This window comes from Molothrus ater, chromosome 1, assembly GCF_012460135.2.
Source record: "Molothrus ater isolate BHLD 08-10-18 breed brown headed cowbird chromosome 1, BPBGC_Mater_1.1, whole genome shotgun sequence".
Lineage (NCBI taxonomy): Eukaryota > Metazoa > Chordata > Aves > Passeriformes > Icteridae > Molothrus > Molothrus ater.
The window spans coordinates 144,338,964-144,364,605 of NC_050478.2; the positions used below are offsets into that span (position 1 = coordinate 144,338,964).

Consider the following 25,642-nt stretch of genomic DNA (forward strand, 5'->3'; position numbering starts at 1 on the left):
GTTTTTGAGAAGAGTCAATTAACCAGTGCACAAGACCTCAGTCTTGTGAATAAAAACCAGAGACCTTTCCACTTGGGCTGATCAAAGAGACCAAAACTCCAACAAGAACAAAACATCTTCAAGCAATTTGGGATCTGGAGGAGATTGCTAAGAGAAAGGTCAAACTCCCTGAGGTTTCTCTGCAGGTCATGTGAGGGAATCACCCTTGCAGGGTCTGCTGTCTGCAAAGGCTCCATGCACCAGCTCCATTTAGATGGCATAGTCTTTTCTTTGTTCCACATAATTTTTACTGGGGATGGCTTTGCTAAGGCACAAAAGCCCCTCTTGACTGATGGGTGAATTCAGGTTTTGCTCTTCTTCCTCTGCATGTACCATCAAAAGGGGGAACCTACAGAGAAGTCGTGGGAGTAAGTCTGGGTTTGGAATCATGCTGCTGATGGCTGTTCCCAAGTCACTTGTGTAAAACTGGAGTGGGTGTAGCCCAGAAGTGTTTAACTATAGATGCTCTAGAGAAACTGTTTCATATTTTTCGTCTTGATTTTTAAGAATAATTTTTCCAGAACCATCAAGCTTATCTTTAACAACAGTTACAATTTATATCAGAGGTGTTTTATTGTCTTAAACACTGAATTTAATAGGATGTGAAAAGGGCCATTCAGAGCAGTAGTTTTAGTCTTTCTGGAGCACATGAGCTTTTATTACATTTAAGGGAAGTCAATAAAAATTGCATTGTTTTGTACTGAAAATCTGACCATGATGAGAATAGATGCAATTATTGTAGATGTCACTCTAGAAAATGGAAATTAGCACCTCTCATTATGATGAACTGCTCTGAAGAGAAATTCCTTTGTGCTTACTAAGTGCACAATGGACAGTCTATTTGCAGCTGCTCTTTCTTGTGTTTCATCAAGACAATAGGAGTTAATTAAAAAATACTGAAGGAACTGCAGTACCTAATTCATTCAGACTTGTGGGGTTATGAGGCTGCCTTTTAGCTTTTACTACTTCTGCAATGTTTGATATGAGCAATATCAACTTAGTTTTATTTTAATTCCAGTAATTAATATCCCAAATTATCCCATCCTTGGCGGTATGTTCTATTTAGCTGTTTTCAAAGAACAAACAAGGCCAGGTCACACAGAAGGTCTTGGAGTCTCCTTTTGTTTAGCTTTTGTTTATGAAACGTATCTAGAATCTCAATCAAACTGATAATCCAGTATTTATGAGTAAATGAAAGTGAACACTTCATGAAAGTGCCTAATGACACATGTTGCAAAGTTTGTGGCAATGAAAGTAGGAAAAAAGCTTTTTCCACACAATTCTTGTAGGAAGATGTTATTCAATTGTTTCCTCTATGCTGTTGTCCAAATCAGCATAAAACAATATACATAGCACATGCTGAAGGGAGAACTGCCAGTCCTGCTGGTCCTTTGTTTTGGCTGGGTGGGGAATGGTTTGATAATTCAACACCTGAAGCCACATTACAAAATCTTGGCAGGGTGTGATGACTAACAGTCTACTGCCATGTGTAAAAGGAGGTGTTTTTTATTATCCAGTTGGCTGTGTGAGGAGATCACAATCTTAGTGCCTGCTTACCCTGCAGTTTCTGAGATGTGGAAGAATGACTCCAGGGCTGCCAGTTTGGGTTTTTATGCCTTCCCAGTATAATTTTTGCTTCATAAATATTTAGCTCATCCTGTAACATACTGGTAATTGGTAGAATAACACTCCCTGACTTTTTTTTTTCTTTTTTTTTGCATTATACTTATTATTGCTGGTGCAGGTATATTTAATAAAAAATAATTATTCCTCTTCAAAATATTTACAAAAATACTTCAAAAAATATTTAGAAGCAACACAATTGATCATGAAGCTAACTGCTAACTGCAGGCAGTAATTACACTATGGCACAGGTATAATGAACCAAATTGTCATAAGGCCACATGAACACCACTATCTTTCACAAGAGTGGGTGGGAGCACATCATGAAACAATCTCCTGATAGTGCTTTGTTTATCTTTTAGCTTAGGCAGTAGGATCTACAGGTCTCAGATTAAGAGCTCTCAAATTAAGTGTCTGTATTGAATACATACAATTGTTAACAATTCCAGGTCCTCTGAACCCTTACATATGATTTTTTATCTCCTGAATGAAGAGCATGTTAGATTTACATTTCACTGTGAAACCCAGACATGTTAGAAAGATGAGCGGTGAAAAGCAGGAGTTACAAAACAATTTGTATTACTGCCCGACCTTGTAGACATGAATATTTATCATAGAATCATGCAGTGGGTTAGGTTGGAAGGGCTGTTCAGGATCAGTCAGTTACCACCTGGCCATGGGCAGGAGAACCTTCCTCTAGATCAAGTTGCTCAAAGTTCCATTCAGCTTCCAGTCAAGGGGCAGACACAACTTCCCTGGGCAACCTGTTCTTGTGTCTCACCACCCTCACAGTCAAGAATTTCTTCCTAATAGCAATATCAACCTACTCTCTTTCAGTTTGAAGCCATTCCCTTGTCCTACTACTATATGCCCTTGTCTAAAGTCCTTCTCCATCTCTCTTGTAGCCCTTTTAGGCACTGGGAGGTTCTATAAGTTTTCCCCGTGGGCTTCTTTTCTCCAGACTGAACAATTTCTAATTTCTCTTCCTGTCTTCATAGGAGAAGTGCCCCAGCTCTCTGATCATCTTCATGACTCTCCTCTAGATTTTCTCCAACAGGTCAATGTCCTACTTATTGCTGGGGATCCCTGAGCTGAACAAGTGATACTCTCCAGCCCCACAGTAACCCATTAGACTCATCTAATAATGGAAAGTTATATTTTATATTCTTAATTTTGTTTCTTCCAAATATCATGATGATTTTTTAAATTTATTCTTTATTAAACAATAGTGGAGAAGCCAAATATTCAGAAGAAAAATATTTATATGGAAATAAGACCCATATTATGACAAAAAGCTTTGTACTATCTTCTCGTGTATTGGCTTCCATAAATTTCAGTTAGTTTGCAAGGAAGGCCAGAGTCAGAGCTAAAGAGCAGGAGAGAGGCAGACACAACACTGATTTCATAATAACATAATATTAAGCTTTCCTTGTTTTACTGGGATAGAAAATGATCACAAAACAGCTCCTACAATTCAAATTTGTTCTAAAATATCAGAATGGCACCATCTGACTTTAATGCTTATTGTGCTGTGTTTCTCTGGAACAGCTTTGACTTATCTGCTATTAAATCTTCATAAATTCTTCTGTACTCTTTTTTTTTCCTATTGATTTAGATGTCTCTTTTTCCATTTTGTTACTTTTTTGAGCTGTTTTGAAAATCTCTAGACAAATTCAGTAAAATACACATCTGTGAGGAGTACTCATGGCAGCTAATGGCATAGAAAATATCAGAAAAAAGGCTTTTGTGCCTTTTATTGTTCAGCTTTCTATGACTAAATCACTGCAGACACCAAGATGAATAAGAGCCACAAGGTCATATTTTCTGGTTAAAACAAGGGATGCACCTTGTCATAGGATTACAAGACTCCAGTACTAAACAGAACAAGCAGGATAAAACTTCCTTTCAGTAGGTGGGAGAAATAGTCACCTCCTGAAAATCAAACCCCTTTTGAATAGGCTTGTAGATAGGAAGTTGAATACTGGTGATATTGTTGCCTTTTGCCCAACCTGGCAATGAAACTAGAGACAATTTTAGTAAGGAGGTAATATAAAAGGGGATCTTTAATGAAGGCCTTCAGGGACAGTTATGGAAAGATGTCCTCAAAAGCCCTCTCCTACAGGGATAAGTACACATTTATAGGTTTTAGGAAATTAGCATAATTGATAAAAAGCACCAATTAGGAGGACAAAGGGTGATGCCATTCCCCCCCAGGTCAAACCCCTTCTCTGGAGCCCCCCCTTCAGCACTGGCTGTACTTTGTCCATGAGAATGGATCTCGACGAGTTGTTCTCGGCCTTGGTTCCCAGGAAGATCCAAGATAGCACAGAACCTTCTACCTCCTGGGCCTTGGAGCTCTGGAATTTGTTTTGTCTTTCTGCTCACAGAAGCGCTATGGAAAAGTACTGGGAAAACTAGCTACTAATACAATAGGTGACAGAGTTACAAATATATGTGTGAAGAATACAGAGAACATATAAGAGGAAAAAAAGGCAAAACCCAAATGGCATCAATATGAAAAACCATTAGCCATTTAAAAATGTTAATCCAAATATTCTATTTTACCTTAAATTACCTCAGTAATGGCATCAGTAACTTGACTCTGTTTATCTTGGAAGTGGTCCTGTGTGGTACTGCTTATGGTAATATGATTTAAAACCATTACCTGGACTACAGAGTCCCTCTATTAATTAAGCATCTTGTAAGGACATTAATTTTAGAGTCTTCCTACAGTCCTTTGAGGGCACTAAGGGAAGTTTCTTAGTACATTAAAAGTTCTGATCCTGAATGAGAAACTCAGAGCAGAGGCACTAACTTGATGAATTTGGAGCATGGAGTTCTTTATTAAGCCAAGGGGAATGTGTGACAGCCCAGCTGGTAGAAGCCTCATCACCGTAGGGGGCTGAAACTATTTCATTCCCCTTACTCATTCCATCTCTGTCCACTTCCCTGATGCATCAGCGAGGGTCACTAGTTGGTGGCAGCTCTGAAAAAAGCTTTTTTTCTTTTTAGACGCCTCTCTCTTTAGCAAAGAGCTGAGAGCACAGGAGACACAGGCCACCAAAATCCTGTCAGTTTCATTCACTATTGACCAGCACAACATTTGAACAACCTGGTTTGGAGATCAAAGTACCTCACAGGAGTTTTATCCACGGTGAATCCAAAATCCATCTACTAGGAAGGAGGTTTCCTTCTCACTAAGTTCTTCCAAGGAAAGCTCCCATGCCTGAAGATACTGGGATTTCTCCCCTATATGAATTGCACTTCAGGGTCTGACTCCTATCTCTCTGTCATTGACTATAAATCTCATTATTCTGTTTGAGCCCATGTGACAAATCTGGATTTGCAAGGAATAGAAGAGAAGGAAGCAGATAATTTTTGTCTTGATTTTACCTTAGATTTCTACTTGACAGAAAAATGTGGAAGTTAGGATTTGATGACAAGTAACAAACACCAGCAGTGAATGTGAAGGCACTACATATAAACTCTGACTTTACAATCTTTGGATTTCTACTGCAAATGGGTTCAGTAATGGGGGGTTTTGAGAGAAGGTGTAATAAATATACATCCTGGTATCTACAGAATCATAAATGCATGTAAATATTTCTTCCCCCCAACAATAAGGAAGAAAAGTCTTCTATTTGATTTAGAAAACAGGTCACCTACTAAATCAAAATATGGAAATGGATTATGAAGAACAGTATAAACATTTCATATTCCTTTATTTTTTTGATTAACCAGTATGTTATACTTAGAGCTTGATCATCTAAGTGCTGATGGAACAACACGAGGAGAAAATTTCAGTGGCAAACATGGTTCTTTAGAGAAAAGTACTAAGATGAAAAAAGGTCTGGACAAATGTGAAGCTTAACTTAGAATCTCACAGTTAACAAATTGGTTTCTATCAAGAGGAAAAAAAAGCCTAAAATGTAGTATTTAACCAGAGGTTTACATAGCTGTTTTTTTGGTTTTTTTTTTAATTGTCAGTTTATTGTTTGCCCTTTAAAAAAAAAGGCTCAGTTATTGTGATCATAATTTTAAAATATGAAGCACATTAAGCTATTTTTATAAAGACCATGTGCTCTCAAAAATTAAGATTATTCTTTTATTTTTTAAACTAAATCTAAGCTTTATCCTCATACCAATTCACAGAGATTTTAGTATTCTTACCACCACCATATATACACAAATGCACACACACACATATATCTACATATGTACATACATATATATATATATATATATACACACACAAGACTTCATGGTGCTTAACCCTCTTAAAGTGTCCTTTCCAATCCCAGTCCAATCTGCTTTTATTTTAGAGGTTGCAAAGTACTGACAGTTGATTAAATTCTAGCTTTGTGAGAGCTTGATAAAACCTACATAACATGTAAGCTGCTTTAAAAAATTAAAAAATGAAAGCCAAAAAACAAACTAGAGTTCATCAATCTGCAGAGAGCTTCTTAAAGCTATGGGAAACAGAGATTGTTGCAGGGGAAAGTGTGAAAAAAAATCCTCCTGAAGTAGAGGTAGAAGGGAACAAATGGTCAAATAGAACAGGTTTTTTAATGGAAAAAGAGATTAAGACAGGATTACAGTTTTTCCAAAGATCTCAGGCAGAAGAGACTAAATATGCCAACAGCAGATTTTCTGAAGACTAAGGGCTGTCTTCTTATTTTCTAGCTCTGATACCCATACTAGAAAGACAGAATGTGTGATCATACCTAGAAAACAAAACTATCCTCTTCTCACCTGGACAAATGGTCCTTTCAGGTGGTGAGCTCATCCTTTATGCCAATCAAATGAAACATTATCCAAACTGTTTTGACTTTTCAAATGAGCTTTAATTGGATTTGTGGAATCCCCTATGAGAAACAGCTTACCTGGAATGCTGGTGCTCAGTAAGCCAGTGGCAGGACTTGCAGGGAGGAATTGTCTGTAGGGCACTCTCTTAGGGGACTCTTCTCTTTACACCATTTAATGTAGAAAAGTTTTTCTTCTTTCTCCCCACTGATCTGACTCAACCCATAATTAAAATTTGCAGACACCCATCTTTGTCCCATCTTGATGGGAAGCATCCCTGGAAGCCCAGTGGATAAGGTTTGGTACCAGCCTGGGTCCGCTGGCCTGAATACTCCTTGAAGACTGGGAGCAGGCAGTGCTTGCTCCCCACCTTCCCTCCTGCCTCCAGCCTTCAGCTCCATTTCCTCTGCCAGTGTGTTAGATGCCCAAGAACATTTCCATAAGAATTAAGGAAGATGTTAAGAAGGACCTTTATTTTCACATAAGAGGATCTTCTCCCCGTGGAATCGGAAATTGTTTCTGCAGAGAAATGGGCGTGCTTGCTGAGGGCTGTCTTGGAAAGGGATTTAAACAATACAACTAAAAAGACTAATGTGTTGTGGCTTTAGTAACTTCTTGAACTATCTGCACTGAACAACACAAATGTAGTGCTAAAATTAGAATAATTTTCTCCATTTGGCTTGTCAAGACTTAGAACCTGGAGGATTTGTTTCTGATTTAAGTTCACACCCTCCCAATAGTTTAACACAGCAAGAGCTGAGCAGCCTTGCTGGTGAGCTCTGTGCAAGAGGTAAAACCTGCTACTCTGAGAACAAGAATGAGCACCTCTCCAGAGGATGAATGCAAAAGTCAAACATATATGGACTGTTTTCCCCTCTGATCTCAAACAACTTCTATATCAAATGTTATTAGGTACTCTAAATCTACGAGAAATAATGCAAAAAAAATGTTTCAGAGAGGATATGTATTGGGTTTTCTGATCATTAGTTCAAATCCCAGGTTATTCATGTTAGTGAGATACAGTTTAACAAATTTCCCTAGCTTGAAAGCAGCCTCCCATCCCTGATTTTCTATTGCTTTGTCCAGGCTTCATTAGTGTCTTTGGTCTAGAGCAGTCTTGGATAGGGAGTTGATGTGTGGTCATGACACCAGAGAAATTTCTAATTATGACTAAATGCCTTTTCTGTGAATTGCTGTCCTGCAATGTTGTGATCTTATAACAAGAGAAGGGGTAAAGGCTGGACTGATTTTTATAGTCTTGTAGCTATAATAATTTTAGCTATTTAACTTTTGTGATTTTCCTTGTATAGTCCTTTTAAGGCTTCATTTGCAGCTTCAGTTAGTCAAATATTCCAACACAACTTTTCTTGCACAACAATATTCCTGACTTCACAACACAATAATTGTTTTCAGATATGTATAACTTGACATATGTATGTGGGGTGCACAAAAAGGCAGCATGACAAAGTTATCTGAGAGACTCTTTATAATTAAATTGCAGTATTTCAGGGTTTAAAATATTATGCAAATTTCAAGTAAAGACTGGAGAAAGAGCAGGTCAGGACATCTGATATATATTGAAAGCAATTCTACATAAAGTCATCTCAATATGTGTCTGGACTTAATATGTCATTCATTTAAAACTTGGGGATTTTTTATCCTGAGAAATAGAAATGAAAAAGAAATTTAGTGCAGGTTTCTGCTCTTCATTAAGGAAATTTCACAGCATTTTCACAATGAGGGAAATTATATAGTCATTGGTTTTGAAGGGTTTTCAGTTGCTAATTAAGAAAGTGAGTTAGACTATCTATTTTCATTGCCCAGATATGATGAAAGCAGAATTACCTGCTGTGTACTTGCAACAAAATCAAGCAAAAACAAAGACAGTGTCTTTGAAGTGTTCACTAACAAAGTACAGCACTGGTTGTCGACATTTTTTGATATCAAATGAAAGTATTAAATCAAAATTTCAAACAGGTGGTAGCAAGTTATGATATTGTTGGAATAAAATGGATTCGTGAAAACTGAGAGCCTCATGGTTTTTTATATTCATAATTGCAATGTTTTGAAAATTAAATCAGAGGACATTTTTGGCGGCCATATTTGGCTGCTTGGTATAAATACATTCCTTAAGAACATGCTGCTAACCACAATTCATTAGAAAATATTTAAATTCATTATTCTATCAATAATGGCTAAACAGAGGCTGTTTTTACCACACCCTTGTCTGTGCTGTCTCCTGCAGCTTGCTTCCCTGATACTTTCATCTTTTGATGATAAAGTCTTTCTGGTACTCATCAACTCCTTTAACTATTTCAAGCTCTGAAATGTTTTAGATTTTCACAAAAATTTTAATTTTTTAATGAAAATTAGGAAATAATTAGAGACAGATGTTCCCTCAGTTTTACAAGGTGCTGGGATTTCCAAATGGTGTCACACAGATAATACCATACAGGTAAGTGCATAAACATCATTAGCAATGACTGCTGGAGTAATTCTCCTTTGTAGCCACACTGCTGCTCATTTTCATAATAGAGTAATTAGAGTTAGGAAATTCATTGCAATTGAAAATGCTAATATGTACTTCTAAATACCCCAGGTGTTTAAAAACAAAGGGTAACAATAGAAAATCAGATCCTTGACGATCAGAAAATACAACTGAAAATCCTGACTTTCTGAAACACTTCAGAAAATTTTGTCTACAAGTCTTGTGGAGAGTAAATGGGGATGGGGGAGGAAGAATGAAAAAAGATATAGGAGCTTTATTGTATGTAGACCTTTGGAAATAGACTCTGGAAACTGAGTCACTTCCAAACTGGTGTCAGGTTGCTCTGGATCAGCCAAGTTCCATAAAGTCTTTTGCATCATCCAGGTCTGCACTGCATTCTCCTCCTTCCTGTACAGTCACTGAATGAACTGCAATTGGTGTAAAAGCTGAACTTGCACCTGAAGATATTTTCAGTGGAAAATGAGCCTATGGAGCTAATTCAGATTTACAGAGGCCATAGGCCCAGACATTTCTGAACAACACAATGGCTGTGACTGTCAAACTGAAAACTTCACAGAAAAAATGAAATCGCTCAAGGAATTATTGAACCCTGAAAACCCACAAAGGGAGACACTGCTGGAAGATAATGGCATCTGGGAAACACATGACATCCAAATTTCAGGTTAGAGTAAGTTGAAGAACAACAAAAATGTTTATTCATCCCTAGTGGGATTTTGGTGATTTCACCTCCTATTTTCATCACTCCTAATGCAATGGTTGCAAGTGAAGAAATGAAGCTGCTTTCACTGAAAAAAAATCAGCTCATATACATGAAATGTATCTGGAAATACAGAAACTCTCTTGTTTTTCACCAGCAGCAGAAGCTGACACAGTAGAAAGTTTATATTTGTATTCCAGAAAATCTACATATATTCATTAGAGGATCCTTAAAAACCCCTGACAATGAGAGATCCTTCCTTGTCACTATTATTTTTTCCTTGTAAACCTCCACATTTCTAACGGCACCTCTTACTTTTCTCTAAAACAGATTATAAAATGTTTGTCTCACAATTGGGTGACTTTCCATGACTGGTTCTTTCAGGCATTGCACAATAATGCATAATGTGAGCAGTAGCATTTATCATTATTAGAACGACAGAAGATTAGAGATTATGAATCCAAGGGATATTAAGAAAGTGGAAGGGTCATTTTGGGAGAGCAGAAACCTAATTTCTTGGTTTTAACAATACACAATAATGAATAGAAGTATATCTGAATCATTTCTATAACTTCCATGATTACATAAAATTGGAGCATTGTTCTGTAATTGTTTATGGACAACCATACCACTCCTTGTTGTAGTTTAAAACTTATGTTGTTTTGTTCTTACTTTAATTTTACTGGTTTTATAATTTAAATAAAATAAAGAAAAAACCAAAAAAACCAGACCTTACAGGATCTTTCTGGCGAGCTGTCCCACTTCACATGACATGCCATACATACAACATGTCAATAAATTTAAATTTTCTATTGCTTTCAGTTGAAGAAGCAGAAGATGTGTGAAGACGAAAGAAGCTTCAAGAGATTTAAATTAAGTCATCCACTACTATAAAAAGTAGCAGGACCACCACTGAAAGCAGCAAAACATTGTCCTTGCTGTAAGTACCCTTTATTTTAAACAGTTTATGGCAAGTGAAATGAAAATAAAATTAAGCGGAATAAACTTGGAATTCCTGGAAGAATTACACAAATAATTATTCCTCAATTTTCCCTGCAAATTATTGTTCATCAACAATATTTCTAGAAATTTTTAGAAGACACATCACAACTATCACCCTGCACACTCTTTTTCCACCTTTTTCTCCCCTTCAAAGGAAATTAAAGTAATGGAAATAATTTAGTAAACTTTAATCCTTACTTTTTAAAAGTTAATGTGCATTAACAGGAAATAAGTTTTTTTACATAAATCTGAAGTACAGATACCGTTTATCATGCAATATTTTTCCTCAAGATAGAAAAGTGCTAGCAGTCACTGAATTACTGCCTGTATACTAAGTGAGCATGAACAAGCTGCTACAAAATATGGTCACCTAAGATGTGACTTTGTCAGTCTTCTTAAAACAGAAAGGTTTAAAAATTGCTTAAATGAGATGCTACCCCAGAAACAAATGGAAAAATAGAATGCTGAGGGAAACAGTCTCTCAACTCCTCAAGATGTTCCAGTATTGGAATATTTGTTTAATGTTGCTGTTCCAAATACAAATGAAAAGCTGAAATGTTTATTAAATATTTTCATATATAGTGGCATCCATAATAACAAAATTACAAAGTTGCAAGAAAATGAATCAGAAATATTTCAAAATGTTTTCTTTTTATATAATAACAACTTAATATTTAAAAAATTTGAGCTATTTTATTATAAATTAAGTTTCAGAAGAGATCATTAATTTGGTGTCCTTTTGTCTGTATTTTTCTCCTCTGGGCATTTTCCTTGGCCCAAGGACACTTCCCCTTATGCATTTCCAGTCATATGATGCCTGTGACACACTACTTTGTTTGGTTATAGGTGAATCTCAGCTGCATTGAGGTAACACTCCAGGAAGTTCTGCCCTCAGGGAACAACACAGCCCTGAAACCTTGCAAAGCACAGGGCCAAGACAAAATTCACAGTTCAACCTGACTTAACAAAAGCAAATACTTCTGATCCAACCACTACTTCCCCCTTCTCAAAAAGAAAAAAAACCAAAAAATCTGCCCACCCAAATGGAAACTCTGTTTTCATTTTCCTAGTAGATAATAAAAGTTCAGCAAAATTGGATTTCTCAAAACATTTTTCTTTGTACTACCTTCATTTTACATGAGAGGATAAAATAATTCTAATGGGAAAACCTCAGAATAATATGGAACAAGGAACCATTTTGTTAGTGATATAAAGTTTTTTACAATGAACTCTAGAAAACTATGGTCAAAGTAAAGCTTGCAAACTGATGGTTTATGAAAAATAAGGCAAGAAGGAGCAGAAAAAAAACCCAAATACCCCAAAATCCACAAAAGGCATGAAAATATGATCCTGCAGTCAAAAAAAGAACAGAGCATCCCAGATAATATCCCTCAAAGTCTTTTCAGTCAGCAATGGCTGCAGAGATGTTCTGGCAGAGATACCTGGCATTACTCAACACAGTCATGTGTTCTGAGTCATTAAAGTCCAGAATGGGACATCTTCCTAGAACTCTGTATAAGAGAATGACTTTCAGGGGACAAATTAAATAAATTTAAGAAGCCATATATATATTTATACAGCAGGGCAAAATGAAAGGCTAAATTCATCTTAGAAGGATACAGCAATGCAACATACGTGATATGGGTGCTGCTCCCTTGGTGCAAAATAATAAGCAGCAGACTTCTTTTTATTCAATACTTATTTTGGATCACAAAAGATGATTACCTAAGATCAACCATACCAGTTCAGATCAAAAGTGCACCTGACCCAGTCTGCTATTGCACACAGTGGCCAAAGGTTGATTTTTCAAGAAGAGTTTAAGAGCAGAGAAACAGAACAGTGATACTTTGCTGCAGCTGCAAAAATCCATCTATGAGCCTGAAGGGATGCTTTAGTATTTTCTCTGCCTAGATGGACTTCACTTCCATGAACTTGCTTAGTTTTGAAAGATTCACAGAAGTAGTTGGATTGGAAGGGACCACAGTGTGTCATCTGGTCTAGCCTCCCTGCTCAGGAAGAGCAATCCCAGAGCCCATGGCACAGGATTGCATCCAGATAGTTCTGGAGTATCTTCCACTTGGCTAATGCAATTTTTAATATCTACAACACTCTGAAACATGAAGTTCCCCAGCTTAACCCCTCTTGCATAAAGAAGAATTTTTAAACACCTGCCAGGTGCTCTTTCATTTGATGGCCTCTTCTGTGGGAAAGGATGATGAGCAGCCACTCTATTCATCCTGTTTCCTAGGGGAAATCTTTTAGATGCCACATCAACTCAATTCACACCAGCACAGCAACAGCATAAAACTCACTTAACATGCACAAATCAGGTGCTATCACACTGGAGCCAATAAGGCTACAAAAGCCTGGTCTTGTCCAACTATCAACACCAGTTAATAGAAAACCAGGAATGTTTTTCCTGGTGACCATACCTGTCGCTGGTTTTCTGTCTCTAGTCTCAGCCTGGCTTCCACGCATCTCCGGGTCTCCAGGAAGGCTTGGCGCTGTGCTCTGTCTGATAGGTAGCTAATGAAGATTCCTGCAGTGTTCATACACATAAATAACACTGCCTGAGCTGCAATCTGCAATGAACAACAAACCTTCATTAGACAGGAGAAGCAAAAATATCTGTTCAAAAAAATGAAAAAGATGAAGACAGCTTTGTAGGCTGCAAAAATAGCAGTTAGGAAAGTTTGCATAAAAGAATGTCTTGGATCTTAAGTAGGGACATCAACTTTGTAAATTGTCTCTGCCTTGAGGATGAGATATGCAGTATTTGGGGGCATTAAACTCTGGTTGAACCACATATTATGTTTCCAAAAATTGACTCAGAGAGCTCTAGCAAGGACTGATTACAAATGTAATTAACAATTTGTTTTTGCACTGCCTCTTCTGCAAGAGAAACTTTGTGGTTTGCTCCATGACTTTAGTTTGGGAAGCAAGCCATAATAAGGAAAACAAAGAATATCAGTTAGCTATGACTTAATATTGGTGGCAATAGTTATTGTATTATTAATATCAGTGACAATATTTATTGTATTATTATCAACCAAAAAAAATACATTCATTTTCAACCGATGCTGGAATATAAATTTACACAATCTGAATTCTGAACCATTCAACAGGGGAGGCTGAAAGGATAAGCAGATTCTTGCACAGCCAGTGCCTGTGTACACAGACTTTTTCTTTGCTGAAGTCTACGCAAGAGCTGAACTGGTTTTCCTTGTAGAAGCTGCGTCACAGCTTCTTCCTTTTCCATATGAACTCAAGAGAGCCAAATGGGAGTGGATCCTTGGGCAGTGTAAATTTCAGGGGATTACTTATCTGTCATTGACCTTTCTTTGTGCTCTGCATGTTTGTAAGGCAGGGCACATCAACACCATTGAAGTGAGGATTGGTTGGGAAAGTGAGTAAGAAACTGGTAGCATTTGACTGCAGCAGAGAGAGGAAAAATTTCTGCAGCCTCAGTACCTTTATCAAATATCTCATCCTTGTAATTAGTTGAGATTTCAAAGGCTTTGATAGCTATGGGTGATACATACAGGATCATAACAACACCAGAACAACCTCAGCAAGGCACATCAAGTGTTCATCGTTCAGGATACTCTCTCTGGTGGTGGAAAATGTGATGCTTTGTCAACAGTCTTGAACACTCCAGCAATCTGTGATTGTAGAACATTTTGGGATAGACATTGTATTTTCTTACTGTCCTCTAATAATCAGTTTTCCTAAAATTCAAGTGTTGTTTGTCCTATTAGAGGCCTCCTTGTGATGCTTTGTGCATCACAAGGAGCACTGTGATGCTTTGACTCAGATCTGCAGATCTCATTCCCCACAGTCATGTGGGTTTGAAAGTGAGATCTGATATCAGACCAAAAGCATTTGGGAAAAACTTCAGCTTTTTATACTCCCGTATTTCTGAATCTGGAGTATTGTTCTACTATAGTACAGGGAATTAATTTGCAATTTATGTGCCATGATTAAATAATAATGCATATCCTGGCTCCAGAAGAAGTTTTGTTTAACCTTTTTCAGTGGTAGATGTCTAGACAAGGCTTGTGAGAAGTAGGGCATGATTAGCATGATCCTTGCATCTCCCTGTCTTCCAGGATTCTCTAAGCTGGAGGTGGCATACTCAGTGCACCTGCACAACTTTTCCTGATGCCTTTATTAAGTTAATAGTACATTTGGCTCCTATGTCACTCAACAATAAAGATTTTTAACAATTTAATTAGGTCTTTTGTGATAAAACTTTTTCCTTTTGCTTCCTCTAATTCACAGTTTTATAATTTCTTTGAGTGCTGCATCATGTTTATAAACAGTGAGTAACCATTTCAAATTAATTAGCTCATCACTGTTCCTGATTTTTTACTTAAAACATAACCCCTTACTTTTACTTTTTAAAAGGGAGGAATTTGAGGCTCTTTAGTCACTCTGCATGTATCACTACTCTCTCTTTGCACTTTCTGCATTTTTACTGTTATCTACCATATCCTGTTTTACTGAAGACATGTTACCCTGGACCAGTCAGCTTCCCCCAGACACTCTCTGCCTTTGATCCAAGATAAATCAGGGAAGGCAGTAATTTACCTATGAAATAACTCCTGGTGCAAGCTACTAAGAGGCGTATGATGAGACTCACAATCAGAACTAGTTCAGAACTGAATTGTTCAGCAGGACAACTGAAATCAGCTGTGGGAGGTTGAGGAGTCAACTTTTCAAACCTTTTTGACTGACTTTTAACTTCGACCTGGACTGTATTTTCACATATACTAGGAAGGTTAGAGTAGAGGGTGAAAAAAAAGAAAATCTCTCCAGAACATTTGAAAAGTGAATTTCATCAGTGAAAGCAGTGAATAGGTGGCCTTCTTCGCTCGCAAATTCATTTGCAATTTCCTCATGAGCCCAGTTCAGTCACCCATCTCTGCTAGTGCTCAGGACCTGTTCCACTCCCTTCAGCAGATCTCCTTAGAGCAAATGCACTAGAACTTGTTTTTCAATTAGATTTCATGGGTACATAATTTCATTTGGACAAAGGGAATAATGGAAAACATGTTACAGGTAAAACAACAGTTTATGCAGGGGCAGAATTGGCTTTCCTGACATATGGTAGTCTGATTGAAATCACTCCAAGGAGTAAAGCACTATGACTTGCCAGGCATACTAATCTGGGGCTCTTGTTAATAAAAGAACTAAATGACATATAAGACTTGAGTCTTTCATTGCTGTTCCTTTTTTCTAGAGCTTACTGGGGCCAATTTCAGAAGTCTTGGAGGATGTTCTACAGCCTATCAAGGCTACAAGCCAGGACAGACTCTGTTTTAGACTCTGTTTTTGAAGATGAACAGAGTTTCGTATCTTTTTGACTGACCTGAAAATAATCAATGCTTACACAGTAGGGAAGCTGAGGTATAATGTGAAAAAACAAAATACTTTCACAACATTTATAAGTTTATTTGTACCTTTCACAGCACTTAAATAACGAAGAGTTGCAGCACAGCAAGTGATCTTAAAAAGCCATAAGTGATGTATTTTTATTTTTAATGGGGCTCTGAGGAGGTGTGCTTCTTGAATATTTAAAAAATGCAAACAAGGTACCCTTCACCACACTGCTTGGGGTTCTGTCTGTGACAGACACAGTGTAACACCACTGTCCCTGCTGAACCTGCAGTTACACATAATCACATAATCGGATAAGCAGAGCTAAAGGAAGTTACTTGAAAAGATCACTGAGGCAGTAGAATCACAGAACCACAGAGTCATCAAGGTTGGAAGAGACCTTCAGGGTAAGCCATTCCAAGCATCAACCCAGCAGCACCATAATCACCCTTAAATAACATCCAAGGTTCCACATCTAGACGCCTCTTGATTCATTTCAGACTCCACTGCCTCCTAGGTCAACTTATTCCAGTGCCTTACTACTCTCTCAGAGAGAATTTTGTTTCTAACATCTAATCCTGGCACAATCTAATTTAAGACCATTTCCCCTTGTCCTTTCACTTGAGACATGGCAGAAGAGACTGACACCCACCTCACTAAAATCTCTCACGCAGTTGTAGAGATCAATGAGGTCTCCCTGAGTGTCCTCTTCTCCAGATGAAACAAGTCCTGTCCCTGTTCTCTCAGCCACAGGACACGTTTTCCAGGCCCTTCAACAGTTTCATTGCTCTCCTTTGGGCATGCTCCAGCACCTCAATGTCCCTTTGGAAGTGAGGTGCCCAAGAAGAAGCAGCCATTAAAATTCTTACTCCAAAACTCTGCTCTTCATTTCTCATAGGAGGTGATTAAGAGCTTAGTTCACATAGAAATCACTTGTCAAATAAAGGGTCACTTATGAAGTGTCCTCCATAAAGGCACCTCAGAACCCTTTGAAAATCATTATGAAAACTAGCAAAAATGAAAAGATAAGAAAGGAGATGATGCAAGTCAGACAAGTAAGCCTAGTTTAAATTTGACAGAATTGAAATAACATCATCTTTATCTGCCACTCATATAAAAAGAGTCTTTGCCAAGACAGACGAAACCAAGGAAACTTTTTGAGTTGATTTGGGAAACACCAGGTTTCAAAGAAACAACTAAAAACACCGGACGTGGCTCATCAGGAAGAAGTGATAATCAAAGCAGGTACAATATAGTAATGCAAGAAAACAGGAGAGGGAAAATTCATTGAAAATATGGTAAAGTAACTCCTGTGTCTGTTGTGAAGTGGTAGGTAATCAGCTACAGACAGTTTTCAAGGCAGAGTTGAATCTAGGTCAGGAAGCAGGAAGGTCAGAAGGGTAAAGGTGAGATACTGGGATGAGCACAACAATTCTTAGGCAGTCCTGCTATTAAGAGCACCTAATTGAGTTGGCCTTCCTTAGGAGTTTACACAGAATCCTGTGAGCTTATGAATAACTGGAAGCAAGTTAAAGAAGGTTTGGAAAATGTCAGAAGTTTCAAGGCTTCAAAAATCATAAGTGAACTGTGCTTAGGTTTACCACGATTTCCCTTTTTGAAATATGCAGTTAATTTAGAGCCATAGGGCCAGCCATTAACAGATGTTTATGGAGTGTGTACTGATTGACTGAGTTCAGCACCTCCAAAGAACACATAACCTGAGGAAAAATGAATATTTATGAACATTCAACAAACCAAATGGATTGGAAATATGTTGATTGATAGACAGCCCTAAAAGATTGTAACTGATGTAACTTCATAATGAAGTTGAGACAACAACAGCATATATCCACATGGAAAGCACAGTAGAGACAGAGGAGAGAAAGCTGAAATTACTCTGAAATCCAGGACAGCAAACTTGTGTGTTACAACCTCAAGTGCAGAAATACACTCTAGAATGTTTAGCAGAAATAAACCTATTATTAACCTCTTCAGCAAGCAATTTTTTTCTGCTGCGTAGAAACAGAGCAGTGTCGGGGCTGATGTCACCCAAACACATGTGAGAAGTAAGCAAGTGGCTTTCAATGTAATCTCCAGCTAGTCATTCTCAGGGCTTTAGAAACAGATTAGAGTATTTCTTGTCTGTTTTGGAAAAACAGGGAAAGTAAACCTGTGCTCCTTAGAGAGTGTTTTCAGCATGTGCCACATAAAGAATTGGTTGCTATGGTAATTATTATTGGATAATTAAGTTTGGAGAAGCATTTTGATTCTTCATTATTTTTTTAACTAAAAATAGAAGTTCACCACAAGGTTGTTTTTTGTAATTAAAATGTCTCAGAAAATTCTCTCTCCCTTCTCAATCACTGTCTTTCTTGGGTGATTTGAGGGAAAATAAATGCTTTCATAAGAACTTATCACCAGGAAAGGACTGAAAGCTGCACAAGAAGACCAAAATGCTCTACTTTCTCTAAAATAGGAACATCTGGCATCACAGACTCTATGGCTCTCTCACTGCTGGGCTGCAGCAAGCCTCTCTCTCCCACTGAGAGTATGATTTTATGAATCAAAGCTCTTGGCAGAGAAACTAGTAAGTACCTGTTTCTCTGTACTGCCTTATGCCCACCTTGATCCCTCAGTACAGCTTCCCCTTTGCCGTGCCAGATCAATTATTTGTGGGACCACACTGTGAACTATATCAGGGAATTTAGCCAACTTAAAAAACAAACATTTGGTGTTGGCCATATCTAGAGCAATCATCTGATTAAGTTCACAGCACAGCCTCCACAGGAAGAGGAAGCATGTGAACATTCATAGCTGGCACTGCTGCCAACTCATTAAATGGAAATCATTGCTGCCTTATTGTTAAATCACCTTGTGAAGAGTGTTCTTATTCCTAAGATTCACTCATTCTGACTTCTCCTGGGTCTAACTGCTAAATTCCCCTGGCTGTGATAAGAGGCAGTTTTGTTTGGTTTAGTTTGTGGGTGCTTCTTCAGTAACTTTTATTGGAAATCAATCTGGCACACAAAGGTGCCTAAACTGCTGCCTCGACTTTCTGGAAAACTCAGCTGTGCCTGATCCTCTCTACTTTCCAGTGCATAAGTACAGCAGATGTTTAACTCCTACTCACAGCTGGAGTGAGTGCTACTCTTTAATCTGATCTACATACACGTACTTTACTGAAAGACAGAAATACACCACACCCCTGGGAAGACAGGGATGGAGAATAGCATAATGATTATTTATGGTAAAGTTAGACAAGCACAGACTATGATGGCTAAGAACAGCTTTACCCCACCCACCCTAGATTTGCTGCATGCGAAAGAAGACATTTGTACCAGTGTCACCATCTGATTTCATGTTCAGAACTGAATTTTGTGGTTCAGCTGTGCACAGCTCCCATGGGAACACTGGCTGATTCTTCAAAAACTCTGATCTTATTTATGCCTCTAGGAGAGCTGAGACCTTTTAAGATGCCTGATCTTGCTACTACTAGAGCTGTCATTAGAGAACTTCACTGTGTGCTTAGGAACTGTCTGGCCTTTAAGGTGCATAAAATGTGCAGCCTGCAAGCAGGTTGGCTCTATCAAATCATAGAGTCTACCACAAGAAATTATTATATAACCTTCAATGAAAACAACTGATTTCAGACAAAGTTTTCTCTACCCTTTTGCAGAATATTCTAACATGAATTTTTGTCCTATTAGTAATTTAGAAAACAAAAACCATTTTCCCTCTGAACAATGACGAGTTTGCATATAATCAATTGTTCCAGTTCAAGATAGTATTTAAAAATATGTATCTTTAATATTCAGGAGTTTGATTTGTTTTTGGAAAAAATAGATGCATCCTCTTTTGCTCTTCCTGCCATTGAATTCATTATTGATTGTCTGATTAAGTTGCCTATAAATATCTAAAGCCACACAAATTTACTAAGTCAGCTACCAACGATGGCAAAACTTTTGCAACATGGTGTGGTACAAGAGATCTTCCAAGAAAATAATATCAATCATAAAATATCAAAATTATATCATATACCATTTCAGACACATAAGGACTGACATAACTGAGGGATGCAGAGGCAGTCAAGCAAATACAAAACCCTGCTAGTGCCATTGAGCAGCCCCAAAGTTTCAACATATCTCCTCCTAGTCCCCTTGAGTTTGTCTAAAATTTAGAGTTCAGGAATAATTTTAATAATAAAATAAATCTATTCTGGGACTTTGGATCTTTTTTTGGTACTTTTCTTTTTATAGATGTTAAAGAGACCAGACATGACTGGCACAATGTCAGTGGCAGGGTCATAGCCCATGCATACAGGGGAATGAACAAAGATAGGAAAATGACTTTCACTTTTTAGAAACTCTTTTCCATGGCTAAAAGGTATTTAGCTGAACTCTCTGACACTTACCTAGGAACTGATCCTGAACTATGCAAGGATATCTGGTGATCACATCTCCAGTTCACTGAGCAGCAAAGCACGTTTTTGTCATCATTTTGTATACAGAATGCTGTCACCTCCAGATATCTAAAATGTTCCCATTTAGAAAAAATAGTCTTGTCTTTTTGATGTGAATAACTTTCTCCATTCAGTGTTTTCTGTGTGTTTGTTAGGTACCTTTTTCCTCTGCTTTGAGACAGTTGTATTGCAGGGCAATTACAAGGAGAAATCTAAAGGCAAATCTTCCAGACATATAATATTTCATTGCCAAAAACATCACTTTGTTTGGTGTGTTTTTATAAGGTAACATAAAGGGCTCAGACAGGAATCTCTTCTCCTCTCTAAATATATGTGACCTTGAAACCAGAGCACATGTACTACAGAAATACTTAAATTACCTGTGCTGTCTAACCAGGAGATCCTGCAAAAACACATAAAAAAAACCAGCAAAAAACAAGGCACAGCACAACATCCTGTGCAGTAGAGAACACTGGAAGCAGCCTGTGGCAGTCAGGGAAAAATTAGGAAACAGAGAGATAGTATTTCCCAGTTCATTGCTCAGAGGGGAGTGCAAAGCAGCTGTTTCTCTTCCTGCTCTTCCATATTTCAGATTCATGAAGCTCCGTCTAACTCTGAAATCTTCCCTATACTTTTCTATTGCCTGTGACAATAAATTGGGAGGAGCTGTTGATCCCTCAAAGGCAGAGAGACCCTTCAGATCGACCTGGACATATTAAACATCTGGGCAATCATCAACTGTGTGAAGTTTAACAAAAACAAGTACTGGATTCTGCACCTGGGACAGGGCTGTGGAAAGAGACCTGGGGGTCCTGGTTGATGGCAAGTTGAACATGAGTCAGAGGTGCCCTGGTAGCCAAGAATGTCCTGAGGGGCATCAGGCCCAGCATTGTCAGCTGGCAAGGGAGGGGATTGTCCCGCTCTGCTCTGCACTGGGGCAGCCTCACCTCAAGTCCTGTGCTTTGGGCATCAAAGATATTAGAAAGATATAAAGCTATTAGAATATGTTCAAAGGGAGGTCATGAAGATGATGAAGGACCTAGAGAGGAAGACATACGAGGAGCAGCTGAAGTTACTTGAGGAGACTGAAGGGAGATGTCATCACAGTCTGCAGTTTCCTCATGAGGGGAGGCAGAGTTTCAGGCACTGACCTCATTGCTCTCCTGACCAGTGACAACACTCAAGGGAATGGCTTGAAGTTATGTCAGGGGAGGTTCAGGTTGGATATTAGGAAAGGGTTCTTCATCCAGAGGGCTTTTGGACCCTGGGACAGCCTCTCCAGAGAAGTGGTCACAGTGGTCAGCCTCACCACAGTGGTCACTGTGGTCAGCCTCAAACCTGACGGAGCTGAATGAGAATTTGGACAATGTTCTCAGGCACATAGTGTGATTGTTGGAGTTATCCTGTGCAGGGCAAGGAGCTGAACTTCAGTCATCCTTGAGGATCCTTTCCAACTCAATATATTCTATGATTCTATGCAGAAGCAGTCCACCCTTACAAACTGCATATTTACTGTTCAAAACAAATATCAAAGTAATTATGTTCAAAAAGTAGCCACATCCCATTTAAAGCTGCTTGAGAAATAAATTACTCTAGCTGAAAGTTACAACATCTAAACAAAGATTTAAAACAAATTAATCTGAAATGGGGAAGTATGCCCATGACTTCCTGGATATTGAGAATTAGAAATAATGCCTCTGGGTTTTTTTGAAGCAACTCTTACAAGATATTACATTTTCCCCTTGAATTGCATGCAAGGATATCTGAGTTGTAAATAACTGTCTCCCAGTAGAATTTTACTGTACATTTGAGGACCAAGCATTAAACATCATCTCGCTGACAAAAAATTCCAGCTGACACTTGGTCTGAAAAAGTCTGAGAGCATCACTGAGTTTAGGATGATCTTGGAGAACCTAAAAGTAGGATGCCTAAAGTGAAAGTCACTTCTGGAAATTTTCTTCAAATTATTACAATAGTTTTACCTAAGTCGATGTCAGATAGCCAAAGAAGAAAATTCTTAGTGGATCCCTTATCAGATGGTGCAACCACTTAAGAGTATTGGAGGAAAAAACCCCAAACATATCAAAGATGTTTTACAGCAGTGGAAAGAGTTTCACTACATTTTAAGGAGATGTGAATTATGTAGTGTGCGTTTCTGCTAAGTATTTTTAGGGTGTTGTTCTGCACAGCTGTTTTCATCGCTCTGGATAATGGCTCTTATCCAAAGTAAGATGTCAAAGGGTGACCAATAATTATGTTTGTGGGGCTGACAGCTGTTCCTCTTTTCTGGCATATGTCATTTCCCTTTCCATCGAATAAATTATGTTCATGTCCCAGAAATTACCTGCAGGACATACTCCATGGTTCTTCCCACTGGAACCGGCAATTGTCATAATTTTTGTGTGGGTGACCCTGCCTTGGTGCATTCCACAGAGCTCTAACAACAAGAGAAGCTTTTCGTTATTCTTCCTAGTTATGTTAGGCCAGGTTGCATGTATTTTCCTCTGGATTACCAAGGTATGTCCATAGGACAAAGAAAGAAGCAAGATTCTGCAAATTGTTTTTCCCTTTTGATATTACAATGGAAAAAAAGTAATAGCAAAATGCAATGATCTGAAATTACTCTTGAACTCTTTATCAAGAAATAGATAACCTTATGAAATCCACTCTAGTCTGTGTCAGAATGAGACTAATACCTATTAAAAAGTGATTTAGTTTAACTGAAATAGTACTGAGAATACTGCTAATGAAAAATACATGAGGGTTATCACAGTGTCGAGTGTACTTTTCCAAAACCTGCTTGCATTCTGCTGGGAAGCTCTAATAATTACCTGTGTGTGTTAATCAGTGATACCTGCTGGCAAACAAATTATCCCTTCCAGCTGTTCTTTTTTGAAACTATTGACCTAAAATAATAATTAAAAAAAGAGGCCAAAACAGTGATGGAAACAAGTCTTTACACTTTATTATTAGCATTTTTTAGAGCAGGCCAATCTCAAGGCTAGGTTTTCCCCAGTTTTGACCTGTAAGTGGTTGCCGTTTTGCATGGGTGTCACTGGTGATGGAGTTTGCCCATTGAATTTACAGCTGATTAATGTGTGAGACAGCAAGAATCAACTTAGACTCCCCAAATCAGGTTTTAGCTTTGCTAGACCAGAAATACTATGGAAAATATCTTCTGCCTCCAAATTTCTTATCATGGCTGTTCTGCTTCCACTTAAAATTATTTTTTGAAAAGTGACGAGAAAGCTCCAATAAAAGAAATTTATATTCCTGTCTTTATTTTTTCCCTCAGTATCTCCTTTTGTTGCTAACTGTGATGACCTGAAAACCAGGAAAAGACAGAACTCAGCAATTCCATTTTTAGAGACCTTTCCTAGCAAAACTTTGAAAAACCCCAAAATAAAAAAACCCCAAACACCTATTTTCTTAGATGTCCCTGTTGAGCTGTAAACATGAGACTAGCACTTCAGAGAAATCTTGGGCATATTAAAAGAAGTAGTTGTAGTCTGACTTCAGTGTACACAGAATCTCAGGCACCCTTAACCACACTGAGAACCATGCTGGGGCCTTGGGAGACTTAAGGAAATGGAGAGCTCAGAAAGATTTGGATGAACTTGTGAGGAAAACTTTAGAATGGCTGGGGATTGTAATAGGGCCCAGGAGACTTTGTCCTCCAGGGCTGAACTGAACATGTCTTAGGCACAGCAGATGACATGAGTCACTCAATGTTAAACATGGATTTTATTGATATCTAATGTTATTTGATATTTCCTTTAAAGTCTGCTTTATCGAGTTTTTTTAAGCTATCATTTAGGGATACCCTAATATAAAATATTAGGAAAATAGAGAAAGGACCTGGGAGCAAATGGAAATGTACCAGACAAAAACCATGAGAGGTTACAACATTCCAGACCTGCTGGATTAAAACTTTATCTCAGAGAGTTAGGCGAGGACAAACATTTTCCTTTGTGAAACCTGTGGGTGTTGTTCTGCTATTAGTCATGGTGAACGCTTCAGTGTGGTGAGCTAGAAGAAGTCAAACTGACATCAAAAGTACAGAGAGTGCTGTGGAAAAGAGTTTATTCAGTCCTTGGCTGACAGAATATACCAGAGACAAATAATGAAGGATTAGGCTTCTCCTGACACTTTGCTAGCAGAGGAGACATATAGTGCAGGATTCATTTTGCACTGACAGTGGTGTGATTTAGGACTAATTCCTTTGAAGGCAGTGGCTTATTCTGGTTTAAAACAAGGATGGGATTAACTTCAAACCCTGATATTTACCGTGAGCCAAATTCTCCTTGCCTGACAATACAAGCCATGCCTTTGTTTTCCCTGCTTGTATAAGCAGGAGAAACAGAAACTGGACTGTTCATGGAATATTAAATAAATGACGCAAAGCAAAACAACCTCTGTCTCTGATGTTGAATAATGAATCCTGCTGATACAAGGAATGCTGCTGGAGACTGTTAAAACTTGGTGGACATAAAATAATGAGAGAAGCCCCTCAGATTATTTACATAAGGATGGCTGGGTATAGGATTTGATACAATGCACAGCCATGATTGATGTGGACATTTTTGCAGTTTGGGTTGTGTAAAGGAACCAACTCAGGAGCAAGGTCAGTGTTTACCTGCTCACACAGAAGCTGATTGTCTTCAAAAGGAAATTTTCTTGAGCAAAACAGTGTTTGGTCTTAGTGCGTATTTAGCTCACAGATTTAATATTTAAGTCAATATCACTGTAGTCAGGATACATAAATATTGTGCTCCTAGGAGCACTTAAGCAAACCAGTGCTTGAAAAGAAATTGAGTGTGGTTTTGGACATGCTGGCATATGAATACCAAGCCTGATGACACTGTGTTTTGTGGCACAAAAAACATCCCATCATTTCAGCCAGGAATTAGCTGATAGAGTTGATTTCTTGCTGGAATTTCAGACAAGGGAGAGAACATTACTTCTGAGCTTTAAAAAAGAAAACCAAAGACAATCAGTTTCATAAAATGGTCTTCCAACTGGTTGATATTTTTTGAAAGCCAGACAGTTCTAGTAGTTAAGTTATGAAAGGGTTGAAGGAGAAAGGTCACAGGTAATGACAGAGTTCAATGACATTTCATCGAGTTTAAGG

The 25,642-nt window shown here is 38.1% G+C and overlaps 1 protein-coding gene across 1 annotated transcript in view; it reads right to left on the bottom strand.

Annotated features, from left to right (window-relative positions):
* ADCY8 (adenylate cyclase 8) overlaps positions 1-25,642 on the bottom strand; it is a 116,287-nt gene that overhangs the window by 72,912 nt on the left and 17,733 nt on the right. The window contains exon 2 of the mRNA XM_036405703.2: positions 13,106-13,255. Within this exon, the coding sequence (XP_036261596.1) occupies positions 13,106-13,255 (150 nt within the window). The remainder of the gene's footprint in view (positions 1-13,105; positions 13,256-25,642) is intronic.